The 25,090-nt window shown below is 34.3% G+C and overlaps 3 protein-coding genes and 1 long non-coding RNA gene across 5 annotated transcripts; 2 read left to right on the top strand and 2 right to left on the bottom strand.

Moving 5' to 3' along the window:
• Window positions 1-5,952: 5,952 nt before the first annotated feature.
• On the bottom strand, window positions 5,953-9,600 carry LOC122606897 (alanine--glyoxylate aminotransferase 2 homolog 2, mitochondrial-like). Its single transcript, XM_043779784.1, has 9 exons — window positions 9,258-9,600; window positions 8,392-8,622; window positions 8,117-8,287; window positions 7,728-7,871; window positions 7,458-7,637; window positions 6,849-7,074; window positions 6,654-6,767; window positions 6,263-6,349; window positions 5,953-6,166 (listed from the first exon to the last, which is right to left on the bottom strand). The coding sequence occupies exons 1-9, from the start codon at window positions 9,516-9,518 to the stop codon at window positions 6,123-6,125; spliced, it is 1,458 nt and encodes a 485-aa protein (XP_043635719.1). The 5' UTR covers window positions 9,519-9,600; the 3' UTR covers window positions 5,953-6,122.
• A 1,071-nt stretch (window positions 9,601-10,671) lies between these two features.
• Window positions 10,672-12,523, bottom strand: LOC122608490 (PAN domain-containing protein At5g03700). 2 transcript variants are annotated; one of them, XM_043781595.1, is made up of 2 exons: window positions 12,090-12,523; window positions 10,672-11,644 (listed from the first exon to the last, which is right to left on the bottom strand). In XM_043781595.1, the coding sequence occupies exons 1-2, from the start codon at window positions 12,483-12,485 to the stop codon at window positions 10,700-10,702; spliced, it is 1,341 nt and encodes a 446-aa protein (XP_043637530.1). In that variant the 5' UTR covers window positions 12,486-12,523; the 3' UTR covers window positions 10,672-10,699. The 2 variants fall into 2 exon arrangements, with proteins under 2 accessions (XP_043637530.1, XP_043637531.1); XM_043781596.1 differs by having other exon boundaries at window positions 12,098-12,523.
• A 4,850-nt stretch (window positions 12,524-17,373) lies between these two features.
• On the top strand, window positions 17,374-19,058 carry LOC122608587. Its single transcript, XR_006325265.1, has 2 exons — window positions 17,374-17,431; window positions 18,682-19,058. It is a non-coding gene; the product is annotated as an uncharacterized LOC122608587 (long non-coding RNA).
• Window positions 19,059-20,928: 1,870 nt separating this feature from the next.
• LOC122609490 lies at window positions 20,929-22,146 on the top strand. The gene has a single exon (XM_043782533.1). The coding sequence runs from the start codon at window positions 20,929-20,931 to the stop codon at window positions 22,144-22,146; it is 1,218 nt and encodes a 405-aa protein (XP_043638468.1).
• Window positions 22,147-25,090: the final 2,944 nt, after the last annotated feature.

Here is a 25,090-nt window from a genome sequence, read left to right as displayed (position 1 = left end):
GATGTTTTAAAGTCGTTTGAGATGTGTTTGGTTAGGTTTTGGGGTTGTTTTTCACGACTGGTCGTCGTAACTCCCGTTACGGTTGTGTAACTCCCGTTAGCTGGGTAATTGCGATAACACCTCCACGGTAACTCCCGTTACAAATTTTCATAACTCCCGTTAGGTGCGTAACTCCCGTTACAAATATTCGTAACTCCCGTTAGGGACTGATTTTTGTTAACATTTTTAAACGACCATAACTTTTGACCGTAACTCCGTTTTTGAGAAATAAGCTATCCACGAAATCGTGAGAGAGTCTAATTTCTAATGGTAATGCTTTTTAAAGTTGAGGATGATTTCAAGTTTACAGAAAGGTTAATTTAGTGAGTGATTTCCATGTTCCGTCGAGTTATGTAAGCTCTAAAGTATTAAACGAACCTCCGATGCATCAAGTCTTGTCATGGGTGATATTTATAGGTATCTAGGCTTGAGTCATGACTATTAATAGTGGGTAATTGATAGCTCATTATGTCTTTTAATGATTATAGGTAGTCGGGAATACTTGCAAAGCTCGGTAACTTACGTTATCATTTGTTGTGTGCTTCTACGAGGTAAGATACACTACTTTGACACGCTCAGGGTTCAACAAAAACATAGTTTTCATATAATAACTTCCCAAATGGTATCTTGTTTGCTTATGGGTATTCGGGATTATACAGGAGGTGATATGGGCTATGTATATGCATATTGAAGCCTGAAATGCTACCCCAAGGATATGTGACGTTATGATATGATATGTAATGTTTTGAGTTATTATGAAATGATATATGATATGAGATGATAAATGATTTGCAACGATATAAGACATGAGATGATAGATGATAAGAAATGATATATATAATATGATGCGAAAGATGATATGAAATGATGTACGGTCTAAGATGATAAATGATATGCAATGTTGTAATGATATACGATATGCAATGGTATATGATGATGTACGTGATGTAACAATGTATGCGACGTAATGATATGCTATGAAATGCTATGTAACATCTTGAGATGAATTGAAATGTGTTATATGTTGATGATATGTGAAATGTGCATAATTACATGGCTTGTTCATCTAGTTCACTAGACTTATTAAGTTGCCATGACACGTGCACGTTTAAGGGCCCAAACGTAAAAGATGATATGTGATGATGTTTAGGTAATGTGGACACCTAAACTATATGTGATGAAAATCGAGCTCGTATATAATATGAAAGTGTTAAGCTTAACCTGTACTTGCCCTTGCCCGGTGAGTGCGTATATGGTTGCTTGGGTGGCTCATTGCAACGTAATTACGTGGTTTGAGTATCTCCGGGTGGAGTGATTACCCACCAATGTCTTTGAACATACGGACTACTCCTGGATTGGTTTGCCATTCCTTAACGACACTGATGGACCGCTGAAAAGCTTATCCATCCAGTCGGGTGTGAGGTTCCCTGTTAGGTCTTATGACCACCTACACACAAACTTATACCCTATATGTGATGAGTGACTTTTGTCACGCCTAATGTAAGTGACTTATGTCACACTATACGATGATGCTTATATGTTATATGTAAAGTAAAAGATGATTAGGCACAGTTAGGTGATTCAACCTATGATGATGATGTTTGATGCGGTGATATGTTATGGATGATGTGATGCATTGATGTGATATGTGCCTTGACGATGTAATTATGACTTTTATATAATGTCTTAAATGGACAAACGTTTTATAAACCATGTGTTATCTTACTTAGCTAATTTGTTAGTTAACACTTGCTCTTTTAAAATGTGTTGTGCCCTCAGGTCCAACATAGTGAGCATGTAGATGTGAGAAGATGTGAGGCATGAGTAGATGATCTTGAAGCTGACTGTAGTTTACCCATAGTGGCTGTTCGCATTAGATGTTCATTTATGTTTAGATATTTACGATTTGTATCTACTATAATGTCGGTTGTTTAATGTTGGGCAACCGATGGATTTCCATTTAGACTTGTTTTGATGATATGGCTAGTAACACCATTTAACGAACAAACCAAACAGGTTTTGCTGGTTTGGACTTTTAAAGTTTAATTCCGCTTTCTTTGAATGTTTGAGCAAACAGCTGAACGAGAGACCTTCAAAACGATAAATGAGTGTTTTTATACTAAACCAAAAAGCCACTTGTGTTCTTATATTACTTATTTAATACATATACCTTTCCAATATTGTTTTAACGAGAGTAAGTACCCACGCGTTGCGGTGGTAAGATGATAGGGTGATAGGTCATAGGTTGTGACATGTCATGGAGTGTGATAGTCAAATGCCTTAGTCGTACGGGCTCCACCATCGGATTTAAAAATTCGTCGAAAATATATCGAATGACATCTCTAATGAAAGAGCTTGAAATTTTAAGAACACCCATATAATTTTCATAATTTATCGATTTACGGTTTTTGAGATAAAAGATTTTCAATGAATTAGAGAAATTTATGGAAGAGAGAGAAAAATGAGTAGTTGATATTTGAAGAGAGAGAAAAAAATGAGTGGTTGAGATTTATTCTAAGGGTATTATGAATAAGTGATAGGAGTATTTTGGGGTTTTCACTTGTGTAAAGTTGAAAAAATGGAAGGAACAAATGTTTTATAATGTAATAAAGATAGAGTTAGAGATAATTACTTCAGTTTTTCCTTTCGGTCGGATCCAACCGTATCTGCCATCACCACCACTGTCCTTTATATACGCCAGCACCATATTAATAAGTTTTAACGACATATCTAAAGCCACTACATCACAAGTATTCCTCTAATACTTAGTCCTCTCCTTATAGGATGCAATTTTTTCCTACTTCTTACCCACTTCTTCCACTATTCATCAGGTTTCTCTCTCCAAGAACACCCCCTCCTTATACTACCCACTTCTTCCCCACTTCTTCACTATTCATTCACTAATTTATTATTTCATTTTTTTTACACAAAATTAAAAACAAAACACATTTTATTAATACTTAAACACACATTACATTACTTAAAATCAAAGACAATACAATAAAAAAAAAGACAATACTCGGAAAAAAACATAAAATATATAATAATGATACGATTACTCTTCATCGTTATCATCTTTGATTGACATTTTTCCTAATCCACGGTAAGCCGTTTCATTGGCCCATCACTTGTCGTGTCCTGGGCATTTCACTTCCCACGTTGATTTTCCTTCTCCGCAGTTGTCGTGGTATGATTCTTCCCAAGTGCATTGGCCGGTCAACATGATCGATCGCCCTCTTCACCCTTTTGCTCTCATCCTGCAGAAAATAAGAATATGTCTCTTCGTGTTTCGATACCCTGTGGCCTGGTGCTTTTATTTCCTGAGCGTGTTGGTCGCATTGGTGTCTCCTCTTCCGTGGGTAAAGCAGTTCCCCAGAGAGTTCATTTTGAAGGAGGGTGTCTTCTTTGATATCAGGCATGATTCGTGTTTTCATCTCATCTTCGGTGAGACGAGGTCGGTAAACATTCTTATTTGATGACGATGATGAAGCCATTTGGTGAGTGAGTTAGCAGATGAAACAAATTTGTAGATTAGACACAAGTGGAATGGTGATGAAACTGGTTAAGGTTCTGGGTAGCTATTTATAGAATGATAATGTAGCTAGCCGTTAAGGGACTGTAAATGTAAATATTTTTTGGCCGTTTGAGGGACTGTAAATGTAAATATTTTGAAATTTGAACGTCGGAGGAACGTCTGTGACTTCAGCTATAAATACAGTATCCTTACCAGATATTTCATTGCAAAACTCACACTTTTATACATCTGCAATGGCTTCTTCATCAAGTGCCCCTAACCAAAAACCACAAATGACTGTCGATCAAGTGAATGACAGTATCATGGCTGATATCCTCGACCACCAAATGTGCAAAGACAAGCTTGTTGAAATTGGTCTAAAACTTCAAGCGAAAAATAAATGGTGTCAAGAACAAATCAAGTATATACAAATGGGGCATTGCACTGAGCTTGAGTGTCAATATTTTACTTATTTGCAGGGGAAGTTTGACAAGATTCAAGAAACTGTGGAAGAAATTGCTTGTGCGGTCATCACCTTGAATGAGTTCATTAACCAACCCAAAGCAGTTTATGCCCAGAAAAATAAGTAGGCTGTTTTAATGTTATGTTGTATGTTTTTCTTTATTTCCGTTTGTAATGTTATCAAAATTATGAATAAACTTATTTTTATTAAAGTAGACTTATTTTATTAAAATACTTAAGAACATTACAATAGTAAAAGACAACACACACTTCAAACAAACAAAACACACTTAAAAAAACCTAAAGCACACTTAATCAAACTAAAAAGTCTACTTCATAATCCAGAACAACTAAAAAGGAACAAAGATAAGCTGCGTGAAGCAGTGCTCATATCTGAATCCCCTCCGATGCTTCTCCCGATATATCTGATGCGCCGTTGCATAATTTTGCTCATCCTCTCCGTTGCCTCCTTGTGCAATCAACCGTGTCCAAATTGCCTCAAACTGTTTACGTTCCTCCCGCATCTTCGTCCAGTGACCTTGCAGTTGAGCCTTGCTTCGTGGTCCTCCATTGGTCTCTGCGTTGAACATTTCAGTAACGTCATCCCAAAAGGAGACGCCGGGATTGCTCATTTCACACCAACCCGTAATAGGGTCCGGTCTCCTCGTCACCCAACATCTCGACAAACAAAGATCTTCTGCTTTAGTCCACACACTTCTAGACATTGTGAATGGAATGGTTATGAAAAATGGTTTATGGAATGGTTTGAGAAAGATCAAATGGCTTGGAAGTGATAGAAATAGATGGTTGTTTTTTGAAATGGTAGTGTGAAAGTGGTATTAATAGAAAAGAAAAAAAAAATTTTAAAAAGGCTACTAGCCGTTTGTTTTGAAAAAAAATCTTTGAATTTCTTTTTTTATTGGTTCAAACGTTCAAGTCGGACCCCACAACCACTCAAGCAGCGCGTCCGGAAATGGAGGAAACGAACGAGACGCCGCCGTGCTAATAACGTTCTCCGAGTGCCGTGCAGCGGACGCCGGAGGAAGTCACTATAAGGACGGGACTTATAAATGTTGGAAGCTCCAATATTGTTGTTGCTAATTTCAACGGGTCTTTTTTGGTGGCTACTAAATCCAATCCAATTTGAGCGAATGCAAGGTTTTATATGTATGTTGTTATTGGAGCATTGTGCCTCGAGATTTGTTTAGGATTGTATAAAAAACGTCGAAGATTTGTATGGGATTGTATAAAAAACGTCGAAGTTTTACAAATTGACACTAGTATAACATACACTATAATAATGACATATTTTTGAGTATTTTGACTAGCAAACTCTACTTGTTATGCTTTATGACAAACTTGTAAAAATTACTAGTATAACTATTTTATTTTATTTTTTTATAGAAAAGCAGGAGTAGGGAAAACTAACTTTAAGAAACACCTAAAGATTTGGATATTATTGCTTCATCTCAGTTTATGCATCGTTCGTCCAAACCACAAAATTCAGGGATACAAGTAAAAGAACGTTTATTTACGATACTAATATCTCTAAACTAAAGAAAGAAACGTCTTTTTTTTAGAAAAAAGATTCTAGATTGAAATGACTCATACACATAACGTTGACTTAGTGATTAATAGAGGCTAGATATTTAATTTACAGGTGGTATATCCCAATCACACTTTTTGGTATCCCAACCAAAATAATGTGGACCCCCATGTCTATAATGGTATATATGGTAAAGTAAAAGCGGGCTCTCTGTCATTAATAATCTGATCAGGTTACCAAAATCATGATCGGGATACCAGGCGCCTTAATTTTCGCCCATGTTTTTTAACCATTGTGTTACGTGATTAATTAGTGTTTTTTTTTTGGTATAAAAAGAAGAAAAAAAAAGAACAAAACGTCGATTAATGTCCCATACACAAAGGTTATACTATATTGAAATGACTTCTTTATTCCAGTAAAACAAAGACTTTTAGAGAGACGACGAGATGTCGGCTCTTCATACACAATTATATATATGCATCATTTTCGTTACATAAAAATAATTTAACACCTTAGAACCAACAAATAACCAACGTAGCTATGCATTAGTCCATAATGTCTTCAAAGCTTAGACATTGAATAGTCCATAACATCCACAAGAAAATCTACAAAAATTAAAGAGAAAAAAGATATCAAAACTTAAGTAAGTTGATTTAAATTAATCACAGTTACTACTAAATAAAATAAAATAAATTACACACCTGCATCTTGTTTGTTGAAGCAAAGTGGAGGAGTAATTCTAAAAACATTACCATAAAACCCACCTTTGCCTATCAATACTCCCATATCTACATAACAATATAATCATATCAAATTTCACTTTCATCATGATAGTTTATTGATGAGCAACAAACAACATAGAAATAGGAACATAGGCTAGGGATTCAATTTTCGCCCGTGTTTTTTTAACCATTGTGTTAAGTGATTTAGATTTTTTTATATTAACCAATAATGGATTAATTATTCTTTTTTGGCCTTAAGTTGCAAGTGTTTGTGCTGTATGTCATTTAATTTGTACGAGTAACATTTTTTATTTTGATCCATAAGGTTTCTTTATACAGAACTACATGTCTAGTAAAATATTATTTGTACCTTTCATGCTATCCATAACTTCTAATACTTCTGCAATTGCTGGTGTTTTTAGCCCGCGATCAGTGACAAGTTCTACTCCGAGTAACAAGCCTCTTCCTCGCACATCTCCAATAACTTTCAAAGACCATCAATTGCACGAATTAAAACTTAAATTGAATGGTAAAGCATCCAAAAAGAAAAGAAAAACAAACTTACTTGCGTGTTTATCTTTAAGGGAATTGAGACGTTCTTTCAAATATGATCCAACAATATGTGCGTTTTCTTGAAGTTTTTCTTTCTCGATAACTTTAAGAACCGCATGACCTGCAGCAGTACTCACGGGGTTTCCTCCAAATGTATTGAAGTAATTTCTACGAGTTAAAACCTTTGCAATCTCTGGGGTTGTCACTACTGCACCAAGGGGAATCCCATTTCCGATGCCCTATATGAGTAAGAATAAAAGGTTATGCTTATTGAAGGGGTAAAACTGGCCCAACTGGCAATTTGTTAAATGGAAAAGTTGGCTAAAAGGAATTGAGTTAGCAAATGTGGGACTAGCCCACTTGGTAGAGGCATATGCCTGGGGAGAAAACTATAAGGTTCAAATCTTGGCATAGGAGCATTTGGGATAATTTAGGAGTAGACTAAATATAGTGTAATAATTTGCTGTTCAAAAAAAAAAAAAGGAAATGAGTTATATGGGCTGAACGTGGGCCCATTTCATGTATTTACAATAATTTGTATATGACCAACCCTAACAAACTATCCTTTCTGGGCCTATTCCCAACATATCCGATCCACCCACTTTCCAAGTGGGCAAAATACCTTTGCCATTGTGACTATGTCGGGTACTATGTCATGGTTCTGAAATCCCCAAAAGTTGCTTCCAGTTCGCGCAAATCCACATTGAACCTCGTCGGCAATTACAAGCCCTCCTGCCTTCTTAACGGTACTATGAACACTAGTCATGTAATTCGGCGCCAGTTCAACGATTCCTCCCACCCCCTACAATGAATGAAAAACATTTTCTATATCACCTATATTGTTAAACAAACCAAAAGAAATAAAAAGATATGTAAACGAAAATCTTATGACCTGAATGGCTTCAAAAATAAAACCAGCAACTTGACCCGAGGTTCCAAACCGAATCAAATCTTCAACATCTTTGGCATACTTTTCTCCATCCAACCCGAATGCTCCTCTATAAGGGTCCGGATTTTGTGCGTGGTGCACTCCACTCTAATTGAGCACATTATAAGAAATATGATGTATACAACTGTTTTATCATAGTATCTTAGTCTAAAGTAAAAATCATATGGTTTTTACTTTCTACTGCCCATTTATGTTAAGCAGTCAAGTCAAGAAATCATCCCAAAACTATACATCAATAAACTTGGTGTCAAATGCATGAGATAATATGGTTTCACATCGTAAATCAATATACAAGTACTAAGTTTCGTGTTACAAACTTAAACACATCTTACCTGAACAACATTGAATTTCCAGTTACACATTGCGGTCGCGCCCATTGTCCCAGCTGCATTCCCATGGTATGCATTCCTTAACGATATAATGTCTTGACACCCTGTGTACAACCTTGCAATCATCATGGCTAACTCATTTGCCTCAGTACCCGAATTTGTAAAGAACACCACCTGCCAAAATCCAACCAGTTGAAAGGCGGTACTTAAATAGTCATTCCGGGTCAAGTAGAAAAGTTAGAAACAATAAAATGGGCCAAACAAGTATGAAGCAGAACCTTAAGATCGCCGGGCATCTTGGAGGCAAGGGCTTCGGCGAAATCAGCAATGGCATGGTTAAGATACAGAATGGTCGAGTGTTGTATGTTGGTGGTTTGGTTTATGATGGCTCGGACCACATCGGGGTGACAATGCCCACAATTCACTGTAGCAATTCCTCCAAATCCGTCAAGGTATCTTCGCCCATTTTCATCAAACAGATATTGCATCTTTCCATGGACAATATTCAACTGTTTTTCAACAACAAAATATTAGCCAAAAGGCATACAGTCCTTTTACAAAATTTTTATTGTACTAAATAAATTTCTTTGCTACAAAAAAAATGTTGAGTTCCGAAAAAAAAAGTATACCTAATTTTATTAGATTGTGTCAAGATCCCTTTTGTAAATGCAATAGTAAATTCACTTTAATAGGGACTATCAACGTTACATAACAAACCGGGTTGGGTCACTTGGAAGACCCATTGTCTCTCTGGAAACGGTCTATATTGGTTAGGGGTTAGTCGATCGCCTTCCTTAATAATAATTGGGAATATATTGACTATCAATGTTACAAATTTTAACAATAAGAATTTTTTTTTTCCCCACCAAACCATAAGGGGCTGTTAGGTACTTTGGAATATATAAAATGCCATACTAATATATGGTCATATGGATACACTATCTCTATGTAACACATTAGATAGATACTATACGTTCATATGTACTAACTCAATAATCAGTATTATTGATCTTCTATCACAATAGGTCAATACTCAATAGTCAAATTTAAATATCGATCATCAAAGGAACAATATGAAACAGTCAAATAAAATTATACTAAAATTTATTTTAATTTGTAACTGAAAAAGAAATATACTACTCACGGGTTTCTTGTAGAAGCAAAACATAGAAGGGCTAAGGAACTCTTTACGTTTACGAGCAATCTCTTCGGCTTTAGGCCCCGTATATCGCGGTGGAGAGTATTCAAAAGGCGGTATCGTAGGAACATTATGTATGGATTCTTCTTCATTGTCTGATAAAGATGTAACATGTTCATGTAGTCGAGAAAAATAACGAACGTGACATCGAGAGAGTTGTTCTCTTGCTGATCGTAACCTTAAACTCGATGTCACGAATCGATGCATTTTTCGTGATCGTTATGATCAGTTTTTTACGATTGAAGTTATGATATATGGAAATGAAGAAGAAAGAAAGATGATATGTTATTTTAGAGATCAAGACAAAAGGGACAGCGAAGAAGCATGGGTCACTTTGTATCATTCAATGCGTTTTATAGTATATAAGTTAAAAGTTTTTTAGGTAGAATTTTTTTTTTCCTTTTTTAAGATATATTTTATGATAACACTTGTACATCATCCTAATTTTATCGAATTGAATATATACCACTAGAGATAGTGATAGAATTGCGTTAGTGAGTCAGCAGTAAGCATATGATTAGAAAAAGGGTGTATAGCTTTTGAGAACTAACAACACATAACTTCGATCAAGTGCGGCGATGAAATAAAGTCTAAATGTCGATGGATCAGGTTTTTATTTTCAATTCGATTCTCATAAAATGATACTCCAATAATCCTATCAATAATTCAAATTACGAGTAGTCGCTTAAAAAACCAAACACCATATAAATTAATTAGGCTCATAGGCATTACCAGAATAAAATCCCAAAAAACATAAAATCAAAAAGTTCATGAAAACAAAAAACTTCTAATGTTAAAAAACCTATAAGAGAAATTTAAAAATCTATAAAAAAAATTTAAAAATAAATGATAAAATCTAAATTTTGAGAAAAACACCCCTGAATATGCAAATACATATGAAATAAAAGTGGTCGTTTTCTAAAAGAAGTTTTATTTAATTTTAGATGGTCAAAATTAATATGCCATGATGATATCTAAGGAAGAAACTTATCATGATTGTGTATATTTGTTGATACCTATGAGCATTTTTGCAACCCAATAGACAAAAGAGAAATACGAATTGAAGGGGGAAAAGAGAAAAAAACAGATATATGGATGAGTCATATGTTTGTTAGTTATCATGACAAAGTTGTTAGAGAAAAATAGAAAATGATTACGAAAATGACACAACAATATCATTATCACATGAAATAATAATATACCAAAAGAATTTAACACGGGAATTAAACGTGATCTATTTTAAAAGAAAAACAATTAGGTGATGATCAACGTGACTACGTGAGGATGACAAAATTAAATAGGATGATTTAAATTTATAAACAACTTGTAAAACAAAATTGAACTACAATGTACAATGATGTCCCAACAAAAAAATCACACTTCAAAACTTAGTTATTATTTGCTTCTTTTTTCTTTCTCCATAACATATAAAATCCAATTCCACCCAAACATACAAAAAGAACAATTCCATCACCCACAACAATTAAAATCAATTGCCATTTCTTCAATCCATTCCCTGTCTTCCCACTCTTCAAAACCTTAACAAAAAAACTTATTTCTTCACTAAAATTAACCTCCTTCACACCTCTAATCTCCCCATACAAATAACACTCCCTATTCCTATTCCCATTTGTGAACAATGCACCAACACAAGTACAATCCTCCGTACACGAGGCCGCACAAGTCTCCTTTGTCGCGTTAATGATCTTCTTGTCGTCGTCTCTCAAAACGCTCATCATGCCCCGTATCTCTTTCATGTCAACCCCGGACGATATCCCACAAAAGTTACCTAAAAATCCCTTGTTAATTTCTAAAACCGAACATTTTTCATGAAATGTACAAATTTCACTCACTTTACAAAAATTAGGTTCATTGCATTTACTTCTTAGAGTTTGGAAAGAGGCTTCAAATTTTTTTGTTGTCCTATCAAAGTAGTAAAATCCTAGTTGCCCCGTTGTGTTATCTATCGCTATAACTCTCAAAAGTTGGAGTCTCTTTGAAGGGATTTGAGCGATCTTGTGACTATCATCGTTAAGTAATTGTAACCCGTCTGATGCCAAACGAATAAATGAGATGTTTTGCGATTCTTTGGGTTTGAACTCCCAATACGAGTACTTATACTTGCCCGAATTTAAGTAAAGTGCAAGTTTTTCGAGATGAATTTCAAATGAGTAAAATGAACTTGAATTTGTAGGAAAGGAAGTTAGCTTTGTTCCAACATCTAGTGTTTGTCCCCAAAGCATTACATTTGTGGGGAAATGAAAGCTCTGCCATTTGATTCTGTTGAACTCATCAAGAAGAACAAGATTTCCAGTGTTTGATAATTGCAACCTCTGAAAAATAAATAAATAAATTACAATCTAAGAAAGTGATTTACAAAATCTAAAGACAATCTACATCATATTAATGTTATCTTGTTAATGCGTATATTATAACAACTTAAATTAAGGCATATATTTTATAGATATATACATGTAAAAAATGTGTACAAATATTCTTTTATCAAAAAAAGATGAACTAGTATACGATTGTCAATTTTTTAAGTTAATGAGGTTTCAATTCTGAAAATGTTGCATATCGTGTATCATACCGTAAATTCCATTTCTATGAGTTTCGGACTTGCATAAAACACTTGTACTTAAAATAGTGTAAAGCAATGTCTTGAAAATTGGTAACTGACCACGTCATATTTTACTGGTCAAACCAATATTTAATTGGAAATCAAACTAAAGATAGATGAGTATTTCTGAAGTCATAAAACATATAGACTATATTTACCTTTATACCTTGTCCATATGTCGCGGTTCGCCATCCCATCTCATCATCATGGCCCGTTAGTAGCAAGTCACCATCCCAATTAAGACCAAGTACACATTTCTCAGAAGTAAAAAATCGGGACAAATGAGATGAACTCCAAACCTTAAAGTCCCCAAGAAAAATATCTAATGAACAAACATATTTTCCTTCAATGGCTTCAATGCTGAGACCGCCCCGAAAATTAGGCACGGGTTGGCTAGTCTCGAGCACGAATGCTCGTGCAACAAAGCCAATAATGTATAAACCGGGTATGACTAGAGTAGTTTGGGCACCAAGCTGAAGGTTATCAGTGGTGCATTGGCCATAAAAGTGAGTTGAGAAATGAATGAGTAATGCAAGTGAGAAAAATAGGTTCATGAGAGAAAATATGGGAGGTGTAGTTTTCACATAGTTAGTTTGTGTTTAGTGTGCTAAGTGTGAGAATTGAACCAATGGGGGGCACTAAGAAAGCGTATATGATTGTGTTTGTTTTCCCACTCAAATGTTGGCATGATCTTTCATTTTCAATCCGTTGTGGTTCGAATTGTTTTTAATTGTTGTACTTTTTATAAGAAATCATCACTAGCCTATATATAACTTTGGTTTTATTCGGTTATAACTAAAATTATGTTATTAAATTATTGTTTTATTGCAGTCTATTTATATCTTACCATTTCGATACTATCTTTACGACGGAATTGGTTAGCGTCTTCATATTTTTTTTTATGATTGAATTGGATAATGTTATTGTTGTACATTATGTTAATAAATTATGTTGGTAATATGAGGATACCCCTTTTGAAAGGACAAAAGACATTTTAGGCTCTCATTTCCCCCTTTCTTCTTCTTCTTTTTTTTTATATGATTTTATACTTTCTTTATTTATTTTTTTTCATTTTTTTATCTGTTTTAAATAAAAGCTCATTCCAAATTTTCTTTTCCTTTGATACGATACGGCTCATCTTTATGAGTATTAATAAAAGGTAGCTAAATGATAAGTCATAGAGATGACTGGTAATGAAGTGATCTACTTAATGGGTTTCACCTCTCGCCTTATGGGTACACACTTAAATTTAAAAGAAAAATTGAAAAGAAAGAAGGGAAGAAAGAAAAATAAGTTTATGAGATTTGTCCTTTGTCCGATTTAAGATGAGTGTACGCAAATTATCTTTTTCCCATACATACTACGAGTAATATTATTTATATACAATTAAGGGAGGGACAAGGTGGAGGTGATTGTGTTGGTATCCCATTCATAAAAGGGGGCATTGTGTTCTCTTTTTCTATCCAAATAACATTGTAGTTAGTTATCATAATGTTCTCCTGTACCACTGTTTTTATAAAGTTTTGTGGGAGTATTTAATTATTAAAATTAGTTATAGGTAAGTTATGATTTAGTCTAATGTTAATGGAATTTACATTCAGATATCCTAATTTTATGAGAATTCTGAATTCTATTTTAGTTGGGTATTTAGATTTAGATTTATAGTAACTGGTATTCTGGTAATATATAATTTATTCATCATTTAGAGTATAATAAAGAATTGAAAGTATTATAGTTTCATCCGGGTAAACTTTTTTACCCAAAAATTCAATTACTCCGTATATGCCCTATGATATGTTTGTGCATAAACAAGTTTTTGGTATATTTCTTAATGTTATCCATTTCTATGACACTTTGGGTAGTATAGCGGAAGTCATGATGACGGTATTGTGACCCCCACTCCACAAAAAGTGTAGTTTGATGTTTGAGATCTCAATTTACTCATGCTGTACTCTTTTTCACTAGTGATAAGGTTTTCACTAGTGATAAGGTTTTGTCATAGCTGTCTAGGGAGGGTTAAACTTTTCTTTTTTAATTAATATTCTTTTAGAGATAATCAAATACGTTTCTGGAAACACCTAACTTAGATGTTTTCAAAGCAAATTTGTAAAACAAATTTATATATTTGTTTCTCCAACTTCTCTGAAAATATACATGTAATCTTTGTTTTACTTTTGAAAACACCTAAATTAAATGTTTCTTGCAGCATATTAGTTATTCCTTTTCTTTTTTTTTTCTTATATATATTTGTATAACCACTATCTATATCTATATCAATAATTATCTATATTTGTTTTTTTTTATTTTTTTAATTAAATAGTTAATAATCCTAAAATGTCTCTCTTTTTATTCAATATTTTGAATACTTGCATTTGAAATATGTGTATAATAGTATTAATAAAATTAATTTACAACATACATCAACCCTTAAAATAACTACACTACCACCTTTTACATCAATTATTTTAACATTAATAACCACACAAATACCACCACAACCTCCACCGTCACCTCCGCCACCACCCGTCGCCGTCACCCGTTGCCACCACCAACACCACTATACCGACGCATTGTGCGAGCATATAACTAATCATTAATTATCTTATATCTCCATAATATATCTCATTTTTGAAATCTTTTAAAGTAAACATTGTGAAAGTAACGGAAAAAATAGACAGAAACGGGTGTTACAAGATACTTTGGGTTGGCCGCATATATATAATATATATCTTAGTAAAACAGACTCACCACCCATGTAAACTCAACAAGAAAAAAACTTCATTTGTTTACCTGTTTTATAGCTTTTATGTTTTTAGTAATCGAGTCATATCTTTGTAACAACACGAACAAATGCCTGAGCTTTATTAAATCTTTTTTTTTTCCAACAATACCACAACATGTTATGGTCAGTTCGCTGTTATAAACGTGAGTTGAATTTGTAACCAACAAATTAAATATAATTACAATATCACATACTTTAATCAAAGTTGAATAATAAATCTTTCCCTATTAATATGTGGCGCACATTATATATGCATGCAGAGTAAAATTATAAGCGCAATTACTTTTAGTTACTTAAACCATTAGTCATATTATTTATATCTTTGTAAAGATGTGAGTGGAAGATGATTTGAGCGTCCACTATATCTTTTAATGGGAGTAGTTGGCTGACATCCTAATGATGTCTGAATGACGTACACATACAACTTCGTCTTTAACGTTTTGATCTTCATCTAAAATTCTAAATCATTGATACAGAATGATCGTTGGAACACAAACATATATATACAACTTACATGTCAGAATGTAAGTAGTGTGTAACCCGTAGTGGTTAACATAATGAGATTTTTATGATACGTTTTAGATTTAAACCTCGTTAGATATAATCTTGGTTGTGGTCATTGAAAGATTTGGAAACGAAAATTGCATATCCAAATTTAAGCCGCATACATTTTAGTCGGAAAAAAAAAATTGCAGTCCTAGGTAATATAAATAGCGAAAAAATGACATGTTTACCCGTTTTAGGGGTTTTTTTTAGTAATTAAATATTGAATGTATAAATAATGTCTGTATGTATCAAGTAAAAAAAAGATAATTGACGGTTATTTTTGTTTTAAGTGAAGAAAGAAAATTAAATTTGACTGAATACATCAAGTTCTTAATATATTAAGTAAAAAAAAACACAACCTTGATGTGCAAATAATTTAGTGATGTAATAAGCTGAAAAAAATAGTTATGAACTAATTTACAACACACAAGACATGCAAAATAGTTGTCAATCACTATATTATGTTTTCTTCTATAATCCCTGCCATCATCTCCGTCACCTCCGCAACGTGCGGATACCGTTCTCGTACAATAAAATGATAATAAATTCAACCATGAAAGAAAATGGTTCTGTTCAAAGTGTAAATGAAAGAAGAAAACATAATATAGTGATTGATATTCATTTTATTAAAGGAAAGTATATCTCCGAAAGTTTTAAGAACTTTGTTTACCAAAAGGGCTGAGATCTTCACAAATTTTTTTTATTTTGGTTAGTTGTTACTTGTTACATTTATTCCAGCAACAAGATAAAGAGGATGTAACCAATAATGGTCATGAAGGTCCAGACTCATCAATTGTTGAAATTGGTGTGCTCGCAAACGAATAAAACAGTTGTACGAACCAAAAGTGAAAAAGAACAGAGAAGGGATGTTACAATTACAAACAAGTGTGTATCAAAATCTTGTACCAAATATTATTTTATTAAGATAAGAAGCTATTATTACTAATTGTAATGTTGGTTTGGTTTAATTCAGGTACATATTTGAAAAGTATTTTCAAGTTTAAGGACTTGAAATGAAGAATACAAAGTTTAAGGTACTGAAAATGAGGAAGATAAAAACATTCTCACTATAGATAGTTAGTTACATACTCTCTTGTTGTATGAACTATGAATGAACCTTGGTTTACTGGCCGAATGACTCTCGGTTACTTTGTCACTCCTGTGTTTGGAATGACAGCTAATAGTAGCAAAATGATGGGTCGGTAGGCTGGGTAACAGGACAGCGGGTTAGGGTAAAAGCTGGTAGTTTTCAACTGAAGTTATACGCTGCATTAATGTGATTAATCATATCTTGTGAACACCTTTCAAGTGGTTTACTATTGAATCATGCATGAATGTATTAATTGGCTACATCATCAAACATGTTTGATCATTATTTTGCAAAAAAGGAATGATGGATCTTCGATAGGGGTTACATTCGTTCTTACCGCTTCAACTGGTCTTCAGTGAATGCCCATGTGTTGAGGCTGTCATTTTGGTTCTTGGAGCTAGTCCAGTTAGGCTCAGACTTTTGTACGACCTCTGCTTTTCACATGGACAGAATGCCGTCTCCGATATCTGTGAGTTTACTAAAATAAGAGCAGGAGAAGGGATTTAGTTAAATGTTCTAGCTTAACCCGTTTGATCGATTAGAGAAAACATCATTTAAGTCAAACTATCTATAGGTAAGCAAGTCAAATTTGGCCCATCTTTTTCCACCAATGATTTCACTTGAATAACAGTTCATCAGAACACTAGTATCCAAAGGTGCCATATCCGATTCTTATGCAGATATGTGTCGAATAATTTTTTAGAAACACGGGAGAGTTCAATACTCAAAAGCTAATATTGAAGCTTCGCAGTACCTTCCAAGTTGTTCCTGTTGGTCAAAGCTCCTTCTTTCAGTATGCCCCTGCCTTTTCTTCCCAAATTTATTTTAGATACAACAAAAAGGTATACTCTTTTAAAGTTCTGTTTTTCCAACTATGTGTCATAATGATTTTACGTGGTTTAAGTCATGAAAGATACACTCTTTATATAACGTGTTCTATATTTGCAGAATAGTGCCAATGAAATTATGAAGCAAGTGTAGAAATCAAGATCGAAAGATTCATCCTCAAATTGGCGGTGAGATGGTGGGGGCGATAGATCATATAGTGTGAAAAGTCATTGTAACACCCCAATAATTTTAAGGTAATAAAATAACCCTTTTTGTAGTTTGACATTAAAATAAGTTCCTAATATTTTATTTTTGATTATGGGGTTAATTTAGTTGGAACGTTAACGGATAACGGGTGTTTTATCATCAGAAATCCTAAATGGGTCGTGGCATCCATATGGAGTGCCAGCCACATTGTTGTGGGTCATTCATATTTCCACTAACTCATCCTTTCTTCTTCATCTCCATATTTCTTCTTAATTCAAAGAAAACCTCAACTAAATCCTTCATGCAATACTACTAATTTATCCAAGAATCATCATAACAATAACCTCATATGATCAAGAAATTGAAAAGTTAGGGTTTGAGTTGGAGTAGTGGTGGTGGCCGAATTATTTAAAGAAAAAGGGAAGAGTTTGTGATTTGAAAACTCTAATCTTTTATCTTCCATCATTGAGGTATAGAATTCTTAACCTAATTTCTTTTCCTTTCTTTGAATTAGGGTTCTTGTAAGGTGAAATTGGGGATTTTGCTAGTAATGAGTGTCTATATGAGTTTTTCCCCAAAATTCTTGTATATTATGATTGTGTCATTGAGTTGCATGTTGAAATCTTTAATAATGAGAATGTTAGTAGTAAAACTCCAAATAAGGAAATGGTGACTTTACTAGCTATATGATGATGTTGATGATGATGATGAATCCTTGGGTTAATATGAGGTTTTGTTAAGTAAGCAACTCAATGACTTAATGGGAAGGGTTAAGGTTAGGAATGCTAGTGAAAGGTTGGTTTAGCTATAGTGAAATAGCTAGGAAATGTGAATGATGTCTTATATGTGCATTATGATATGTTGATAGGTTGAAAGCTTGGTTTTGTGCATTTGCGGTTATCTTGATTATTTGTTGTGTCGCGAAGGAGGTGAGTATACTTGCATAAATTGTATATTCGTCGGGTCAATTACCATTCATGTTGAGTGAGTCCATGGTGGTAATTGATTTGGCGTTAAGTCCCATGTTTATGGTTGAGTTTGATTACAGGCCTAATTGGTGGCCATAGGCTCATATGGAGCATCTGTTATTGTTTTAATTGTGTGATTGTAATCATTTGCTTATATGGATCCATGTAATGCCTAGCCCAAGGGTGAGTATTATGGATATGACACGACGGTGTCATAGTCCATATGCAACAGTCCCTTGAGCATTGCCCTCCTTCGTTTATATGATATTATACAAGCATATTCACTAAGCATTCGCTTACCTTTCAGATGTTTACCCTTTTAATTATAGGTGGTTCCGGAAGAAGGAACTAGGTTTGCTTGTCTCGAAGAATAGAGAACGAAGTTGCTAGGGACTGTAGATAGTTGGAAGGTATCTTGGCTATTCTCGGAAGAATAGCATGATTCGGTTAGAAACCTAGTTGTCCCTCTTGACATTGGCTCATGGTACATTTTGGTTGTTATTGGCCATATTTTGATATGTTTTGTAACTGGTCATGTTCATGTCTTTTGGAGTTGATAAGGATAGTTGGTTTGGTTGTAGCATGTCAAATGGGTAATCGACCCATATAGTTGCGTGGTCGATCATGGATCAAACTAATTTGACAAATATGAATGTTTTCGGGTTAACTCTCTTACTTTCAATTCTGGAACGTAATTTCCTTATAATTTTGGTTGTGGTTCAAAGGTTTTGGTTAAGTCTTAATGTGGGCAAAATTTGATGTTGTTGGGTTGTGGGCCACTGCGGCGCAGTGGAATCCCACTGCCAAAATTTCTTTTCTTCCCACTGTGGCGCAGTGGGAGCGTGCCGAGCTCACTGCGGCGCAGTGGAATCCCACTGCCCAAATTTCTTTTCTTCCCACTGCGGCGCAGTGGGAGCGGGCCTAGCCCACTGCGGCGCAGTGGAGGTTCTTCCAGTTTTGGTCCGAGAATTTCCACTGCGGCGCAGTGGGAGTACTCGACCTCACTGCGGCGCAGTGGGGACATAAAAAAAAAAAAAAAACTTTTGTGTTTTCGAGTCGTGTCGTTTCAGTCATAGGAGGAAATAGGTCATAGAGTGTCATAACCACATGTTTTAGCCTTATGGACTCCGCCCTCGGATTTGAAATTCGTAGAAAATATACCCAATGACATCTCTAATGAAAGAGCATGAAATTTTAAGAACACCCATATAATTTATCGATGCACGGTTTTTGAGATAAAATATTTTGAATGAATTAAAGTAATAAAATGATTTATAAAGCGGAGAGAAAAATGAATGGCTGAAATTTGAGGAAACAAAGAAAAATGAGTGGTCGGGATTACTTATATCGTTTTACACATATAATTACCGACTTATATTCAAAAAAAAAAATTTATTTGATTATCTATAAATATTGAAAGAAGACAAGGATATTGCACTGAGTCAATTCCCAGATTATGCTTCTTTTTTTATCTTCTTCCCAAACTATGCCTCTTTTTAAAACACTAGAAAAATTTATACCACTTTTTAGACTTTGTTCCCATTTTATGTTTCCTGATCAAACTTTTTTTAAAAAAGTTTACCTTATCAATTTTAGATACTTCTTTAACTATCTTTTATAAATAACATTTAATACTATTTCTTTTTAACAATATTAATTACATCTTTATATTTCTATTTACTACACATTACATGAATATATGTATAACTTAAAGAAAGTAGTAATGAAGGCTACATGTTATGGTAACATCCATCAGTAATGAAGGCTACATGAATGGTGACATTCATCATTTATTAAATCTAACTACAAATATGCATTCCTCCATCTCCATTATCATCACTTATATTTTTCTTTAGTTCCTGTAAAAATAGAAAACCATTCTCAAAAAGAATTAAATCTACAAGCTCATACAAGTTTTCTTGATCTTTTAAACAACTTCACAAATCCTATGTCAAGCATGGGATCTTCATCATGTACATCTTTTCAATATGGAGTTTACATGGCAAGTCCAAGCACGCAGTCATCACCCATTATGGATACATATGAGGTCGATAATGGATTTGCAGAACCAGAAGAGTCACAGCCAACGGAAGATGATAACGATACTTTAAGTCAAGTCGGAGAAGAATCCGATGAAGATGAAAATGAAGATTTAGGTGAAAATGCAACTCATAATATTGTAAGCATTCCTCCATATAGTGAAAGGGTAATACACTTCATGAATGATGTAGGTGATGATAATGAAAATGATGCACAAAGGTTCTGCGACAACGTTCACATTGATTCATGGGATGAATCAAGAAATGAAATCCGGCTAGGAATGAGATTTGAAAGTAAAAAGCAGCTCAAAAAAGCCATATCATATTGGTCTGTTTCTCAAAATCGTGAATTTAAAGTCGTTGAAAGTCGATATAATACATGGGCAGCTAAATGCAACGATGTCATGGAGCAAGAGTGTCTATGGAACTTTGGAGAGCAATTTTGTAGAGTTGCCTGCCTATATAATGGCCTTACAAACAACCAACCCAAATACTATATTGAAATGGTTGCACCATCCAAATAGTTCATCTAATGTGATGACATTCAAATATGTATTTTGGGCATTTGGTCCTGCAATAAATGCTTTTCAAATGTGTAGGCCTGTTATTAGTGTTGATGGTACACATTTAAAAGGATCATACAAGGGAAATATGCTTGTGGCTGTAGCTAAGGACGCTAACAACAGCATATTACCGATTGCTTTTACCATTGTTGATGAGGAAACCGTTGATAGTTGGTGCTGGTTTTTTGAGCAATTGAGGTGTGTTGTACAAGATAAGCAATTATGTGTTATCTCCGATAGGCATCGGGGAATAATACATTTAATGAAATATTTAGAAAAATGGAAAGAGCCATTTGCATATCATCGATTTTGTTTACGACATGTCTGGAGTAATTTAATGTCAAGATTCAAGAACTTGACTTTAAAAAGACTCTGTTGGGCAATTGGAAGCACTACTCAAGAGCGTAAATTTTCCAGATATAAGAGAGAAATTGAAGCACTTAACCCCAGTGCTTGGAAATATCTTGAAGAAATTGACAAAAGCCAATGGTGTCTTGCATTCGATAACAATCTTCGTTGGGGTTCATTAACAACAAATATTTCAGAGAGCTTCAATAATGTGCTACGAGGTGCTAGGCAATTGCCTATTAGAGCTTGTATTGGATTAACATTTAAGAGGACAGTGCAACTATTCAAAAGATACACTATGGTTGGTTTGAATTGTAAAACTTCTTTACCACCAAATATATGGAAAATTTACAGGAAAGTTGACACTCTTGCACAAAGCCATCATATAGAAGAGTTTGACTATACCAAGGGAGTGTATCGAATAGTTACAGCTAGAAAAACCAATGGCCATGGTGGAAATGTGCAAATTGTCTATTATCATGACAAAAAGTGCACATGTGGTAAGTGGCAAGCTCATAGATTTCCTTGCTCACATGCAATCACAATTTGTCGACAGAGAAGAGACAATCCTCTTACTCTTGTGAACGGGGTTTATGGCACTTCAACCTTCAAGTGCCAATATGAGTCTGATTTTGTTCCTCTTCTTCATAATGATTATTGGACAGATCCTGGGTGGAAGATTCAAGCAGATTACTCAAAACTTGTTACAAGTCGTGGTAGAAGACGACAAAGTCGAATAGAAAATGAGATGGACCAACGTCACCCTAATGAACCACGTAAGTGTGGGATATGTCGTCTAAGTGGTCATAATAAAAGAAATTGTCCAAAATCTCAACCTAGATAATAGATTTGTAATCTCTTTTTAAGTGTATTTTTAATTATCTATGTTTTATATTATGATGAATGTGAGTATTATTGATGTAGTCTTAATTAAAAATTTCCTTTAATGTTTACATGAATGTATTCATGTAATGTGGTAATGTGTAGTAAGTAGAAAACTAAAGAAGTAATTAATACTACTAAAAGAAAATATTAAACTATTATATATAAAAAAATTAGTTAAAGAAAACTGTAAATGAAATTTGATAAAATTAACATTTTTTTAAAGAACGTTTGATCATATAGGAGAAAAAGCATAAGATGGGAACATGACTTTAAAAGAGGTATAAATTTTTCTATTGTTACAAAAACAAGCATACTTTGGGAAATGGATTAAAAAAGTGGCATAAAGTGGGAAATGTCTCTATTGCACTAGCTTGAACTAGAATGGGCAAATATCATATGAAAAACAACTCCCAAATAACTTTCCATTTGTTTTTTGGAAATCAAGAAACATTTGTATCATTTGAATAATGGTGGTGTTGATTAGATAAGTGTGAAAAAGGTGGTGTTGATTAGATTGTGAGAATAATGGTGGTCAGGATTGTTGTTTGAAGGGTAGTGGTAATGGCCGATAGTGGCGGTGGTCGATAGTTGTGGTGGCTGGGAGTCTTGAAGGGATAGTAAACACTCGAAGAAAACCGCCTGCCGCCGGTGCTTCAAAGGCCACCACCATTACCAAGATCCGACTATTACAACCACCTACAAACATGTTTCTCTGTTTTTTAGATGTATACCGTACCAATCAGTAGATGGTTTATAGATCTATGCCACCGTCACCTGTCGTCTTCTCCGATGCCGTTTCCGATGAAGATGATGTCGGAGACGATGGTTTTCTTTACCAAATAAAGAGCCACTAGCAAAAGATCATTGGCTTAAGTCGTATATTCTCAGCCATGAAAGAAATACACATGCTTCCAATAGTTGTTTAATTCCTTTTCAAAGGTTCATTAATTGTATTTTTCACAAACGGGTGTGATGTATAATGAACATTAATTTTATTTAGTAGATGTACTAGCTAGCAACTGGGAATTATATTTTTAACAAGTTATTGTGTTAGATTGGATTTGGATCTAGAAAAAAAATGACTCAGATCTAAAATAGAATGTGATGATGATAATATAAATAGGGTTTTCTTAGATTGACCATGAGAAAATTGTTGAGTTTCCTTCTTTCGATTTGCAAATGATTATAGTACCCTCACGTGCAAAACACGCGAGGGGATAACTGATGAAAAATAATAGACGTTTGTATAAAGTACTGGATGTGATCTTTATCCTCTCCAAAAGGAATGTAAGTGTTATTTCAAATAATTAAGGACGAAACCTGATTATTAGGGTAAACTACAATGACGATTTTGGCCGTTAACTCTTAAAAAAAATGAATTAGAATCCTATCCTATACATTATATATACGTGATGCACATCATGAAGCATGTCTCCAGAGCTTAACACAATGACTCGATCATGTATCATAAGATACACTACTACTAAACAAGTTGAGTAGAACCACTCGCCTTCAGATTATCTGCGAGATAGTAGATCGTCTCTAGGCCGTATGAACACCTTGAACACGACTACAATGTCCACTTAGGAAAAAAAAATATCATCTCTTAGTTATATAGAGAGATATAGATACTAAAATTAAGATGACAAACATGTTTATAGAATATTTACTAGACGGAAAATGTACTTGTGGATATAACTTGATTTTTTTATGCCCTTCAATAATCTACCCTTACAAATATCGGAAGTGAGATTCGAACCTTGGTAGAATATCCCAAGGTGAAAGACCTTACCAATGGGCCACCAAGTTCATTTTATACCCATCCTTGAAGACAACAAGATAGAACAATATGCACGATTATATCTAAAAGATATTGTAGCCAAGCAAAGCGTTTCAGTATTGATCATATGCGATAGAGATATCCGATTTATGTTAAAAAAATTTGAAATCTATGCAACGAGCTTTGGGTACGCAGATAGATATGAGCATAGCCTATCATCCAAAAAAAGACGATCACGTCTCGATCAATCGATCGTTGTGAAACTATAAGGGTTATGCAATTAGTAAAAATTTCATGACATATCAATCATTGAAGGCAAATAAAAGATAAGAAAGAGCTCTAGCTCAACATTAAACATAATCCTTGGTGTAGGAAAAGAAAGAAGAAGGAAAAAAGAAGCAACAGTCGGAAAAGAAAACTTCTATAATGATTGTGCATCAAAGTTTCTTGAAGGATTCGACATCGGGGGGTAAAACTACGCAAGGTAATGAGCACCGTAACCTGCAATAGTCGGAAAGTAACACGCCTTTGCGATTCCAGCAGTCCCATTGGCATTTTCAACATTTCTTTGAACCCGGAAATATCCATTCTCTCCTATTTAGGTGCCATTGCTATCTTGACATAGCCAGAAATCTATCCCATTTTCAGTCCCAAAATCAATGATTAGAACACAATGATCCACAGGTTCATTGGTGCTAATAATTGAGTTCATGATTATATGTTGGGGATGAAAGGAAAAAACAAATTATTAGTGAGATTTCTTTTAAGAAGGAAACAAATTTTTTTGACATGTAACATCAATTTTTTACCCTCGCTTCCCACATAACGAAACGAAGCGCCGGATGAGCAATTTCGCCAATCACGGACTGAAAGAACACCACTTTTAGAAGTCGTGTTTCATCCCCCCATAACCACCCCAATTGAATCAATCCTAGCACATGGAGCTTTCTACACATCATAGTTGTATTGAATGTAGGTTGAGACCCAAATAATAAAAACTCAAAACTCACAATATGAAAGAAAAGGTTTGTTGTACTTGTAAACAAAAAATACACTGATAAAAGATGCTAACTTTCTGATACATTAAACAATGAAAACATATGGGCTATATATAGCCTTACAA

This window comes from Erigeron canadensis, chromosome 7, assembly GCF_010389155.1.
Source record: "Erigeron canadensis isolate Cc75 chromosome 7, C_canadensis_v1, whole genome shotgun sequence".
NCBI lineage: Eukaryota > Viridiplantae > Streptophyta > Magnoliopsida > Asterales > Asteraceae > Erigeron > Erigeron canadensis.
Note: the sequence above shows the minus strand (reverse complement) of the source record. Positions and strands in the feature narration are given on the sequence as shown.

Excerpts from the sequence above, each read along its gene's own strand:
- LOC122608490 (XM_043781595.1), bottom strand. The coding sequence starts at position 12,485 with ATGAACCTATTTTTCTCACTTGCATTACTCATTCATTTCTCAACTCAC. Across the intron at positions 11,645-12,089 it reads CATATGGACAAGGTATAAAG|AGGTTGCAATTATCAAACAC; the intron begins GTAAATATAGTC and ends TTTATTTTTCAG.
- LOC122609490 (XM_043782533.1), top strand. The coding sequence starts at position 20,929 with ATGACATTCAAATATGTATTTTGGGCATTTGGTCCTGCAATAAATGCT.
- LOC122606897 (XM_043779784.1), bottom strand. The coding sequence starts at position 9,518 with ATGCATCGATTCGTGACATCGAGTTTAAGGTTACGATCAGCAAGAGAA. Across the intron at positions 8,623-9,257 it reads TTTGCTTCTACAAGAAACCC|TTGAATATTGTCCATGGAAA; the intron begins GTGAGTAGTATA and ends GTTGAAAAACAG. Across the intron at positions 6,167-6,262 it reads CTTCAACAAACAAGATGCAG|ATTTTCTTGTGGATGTTATG; the intron begins GTGTGTAATTTA and ends TAATTTTTGTAG.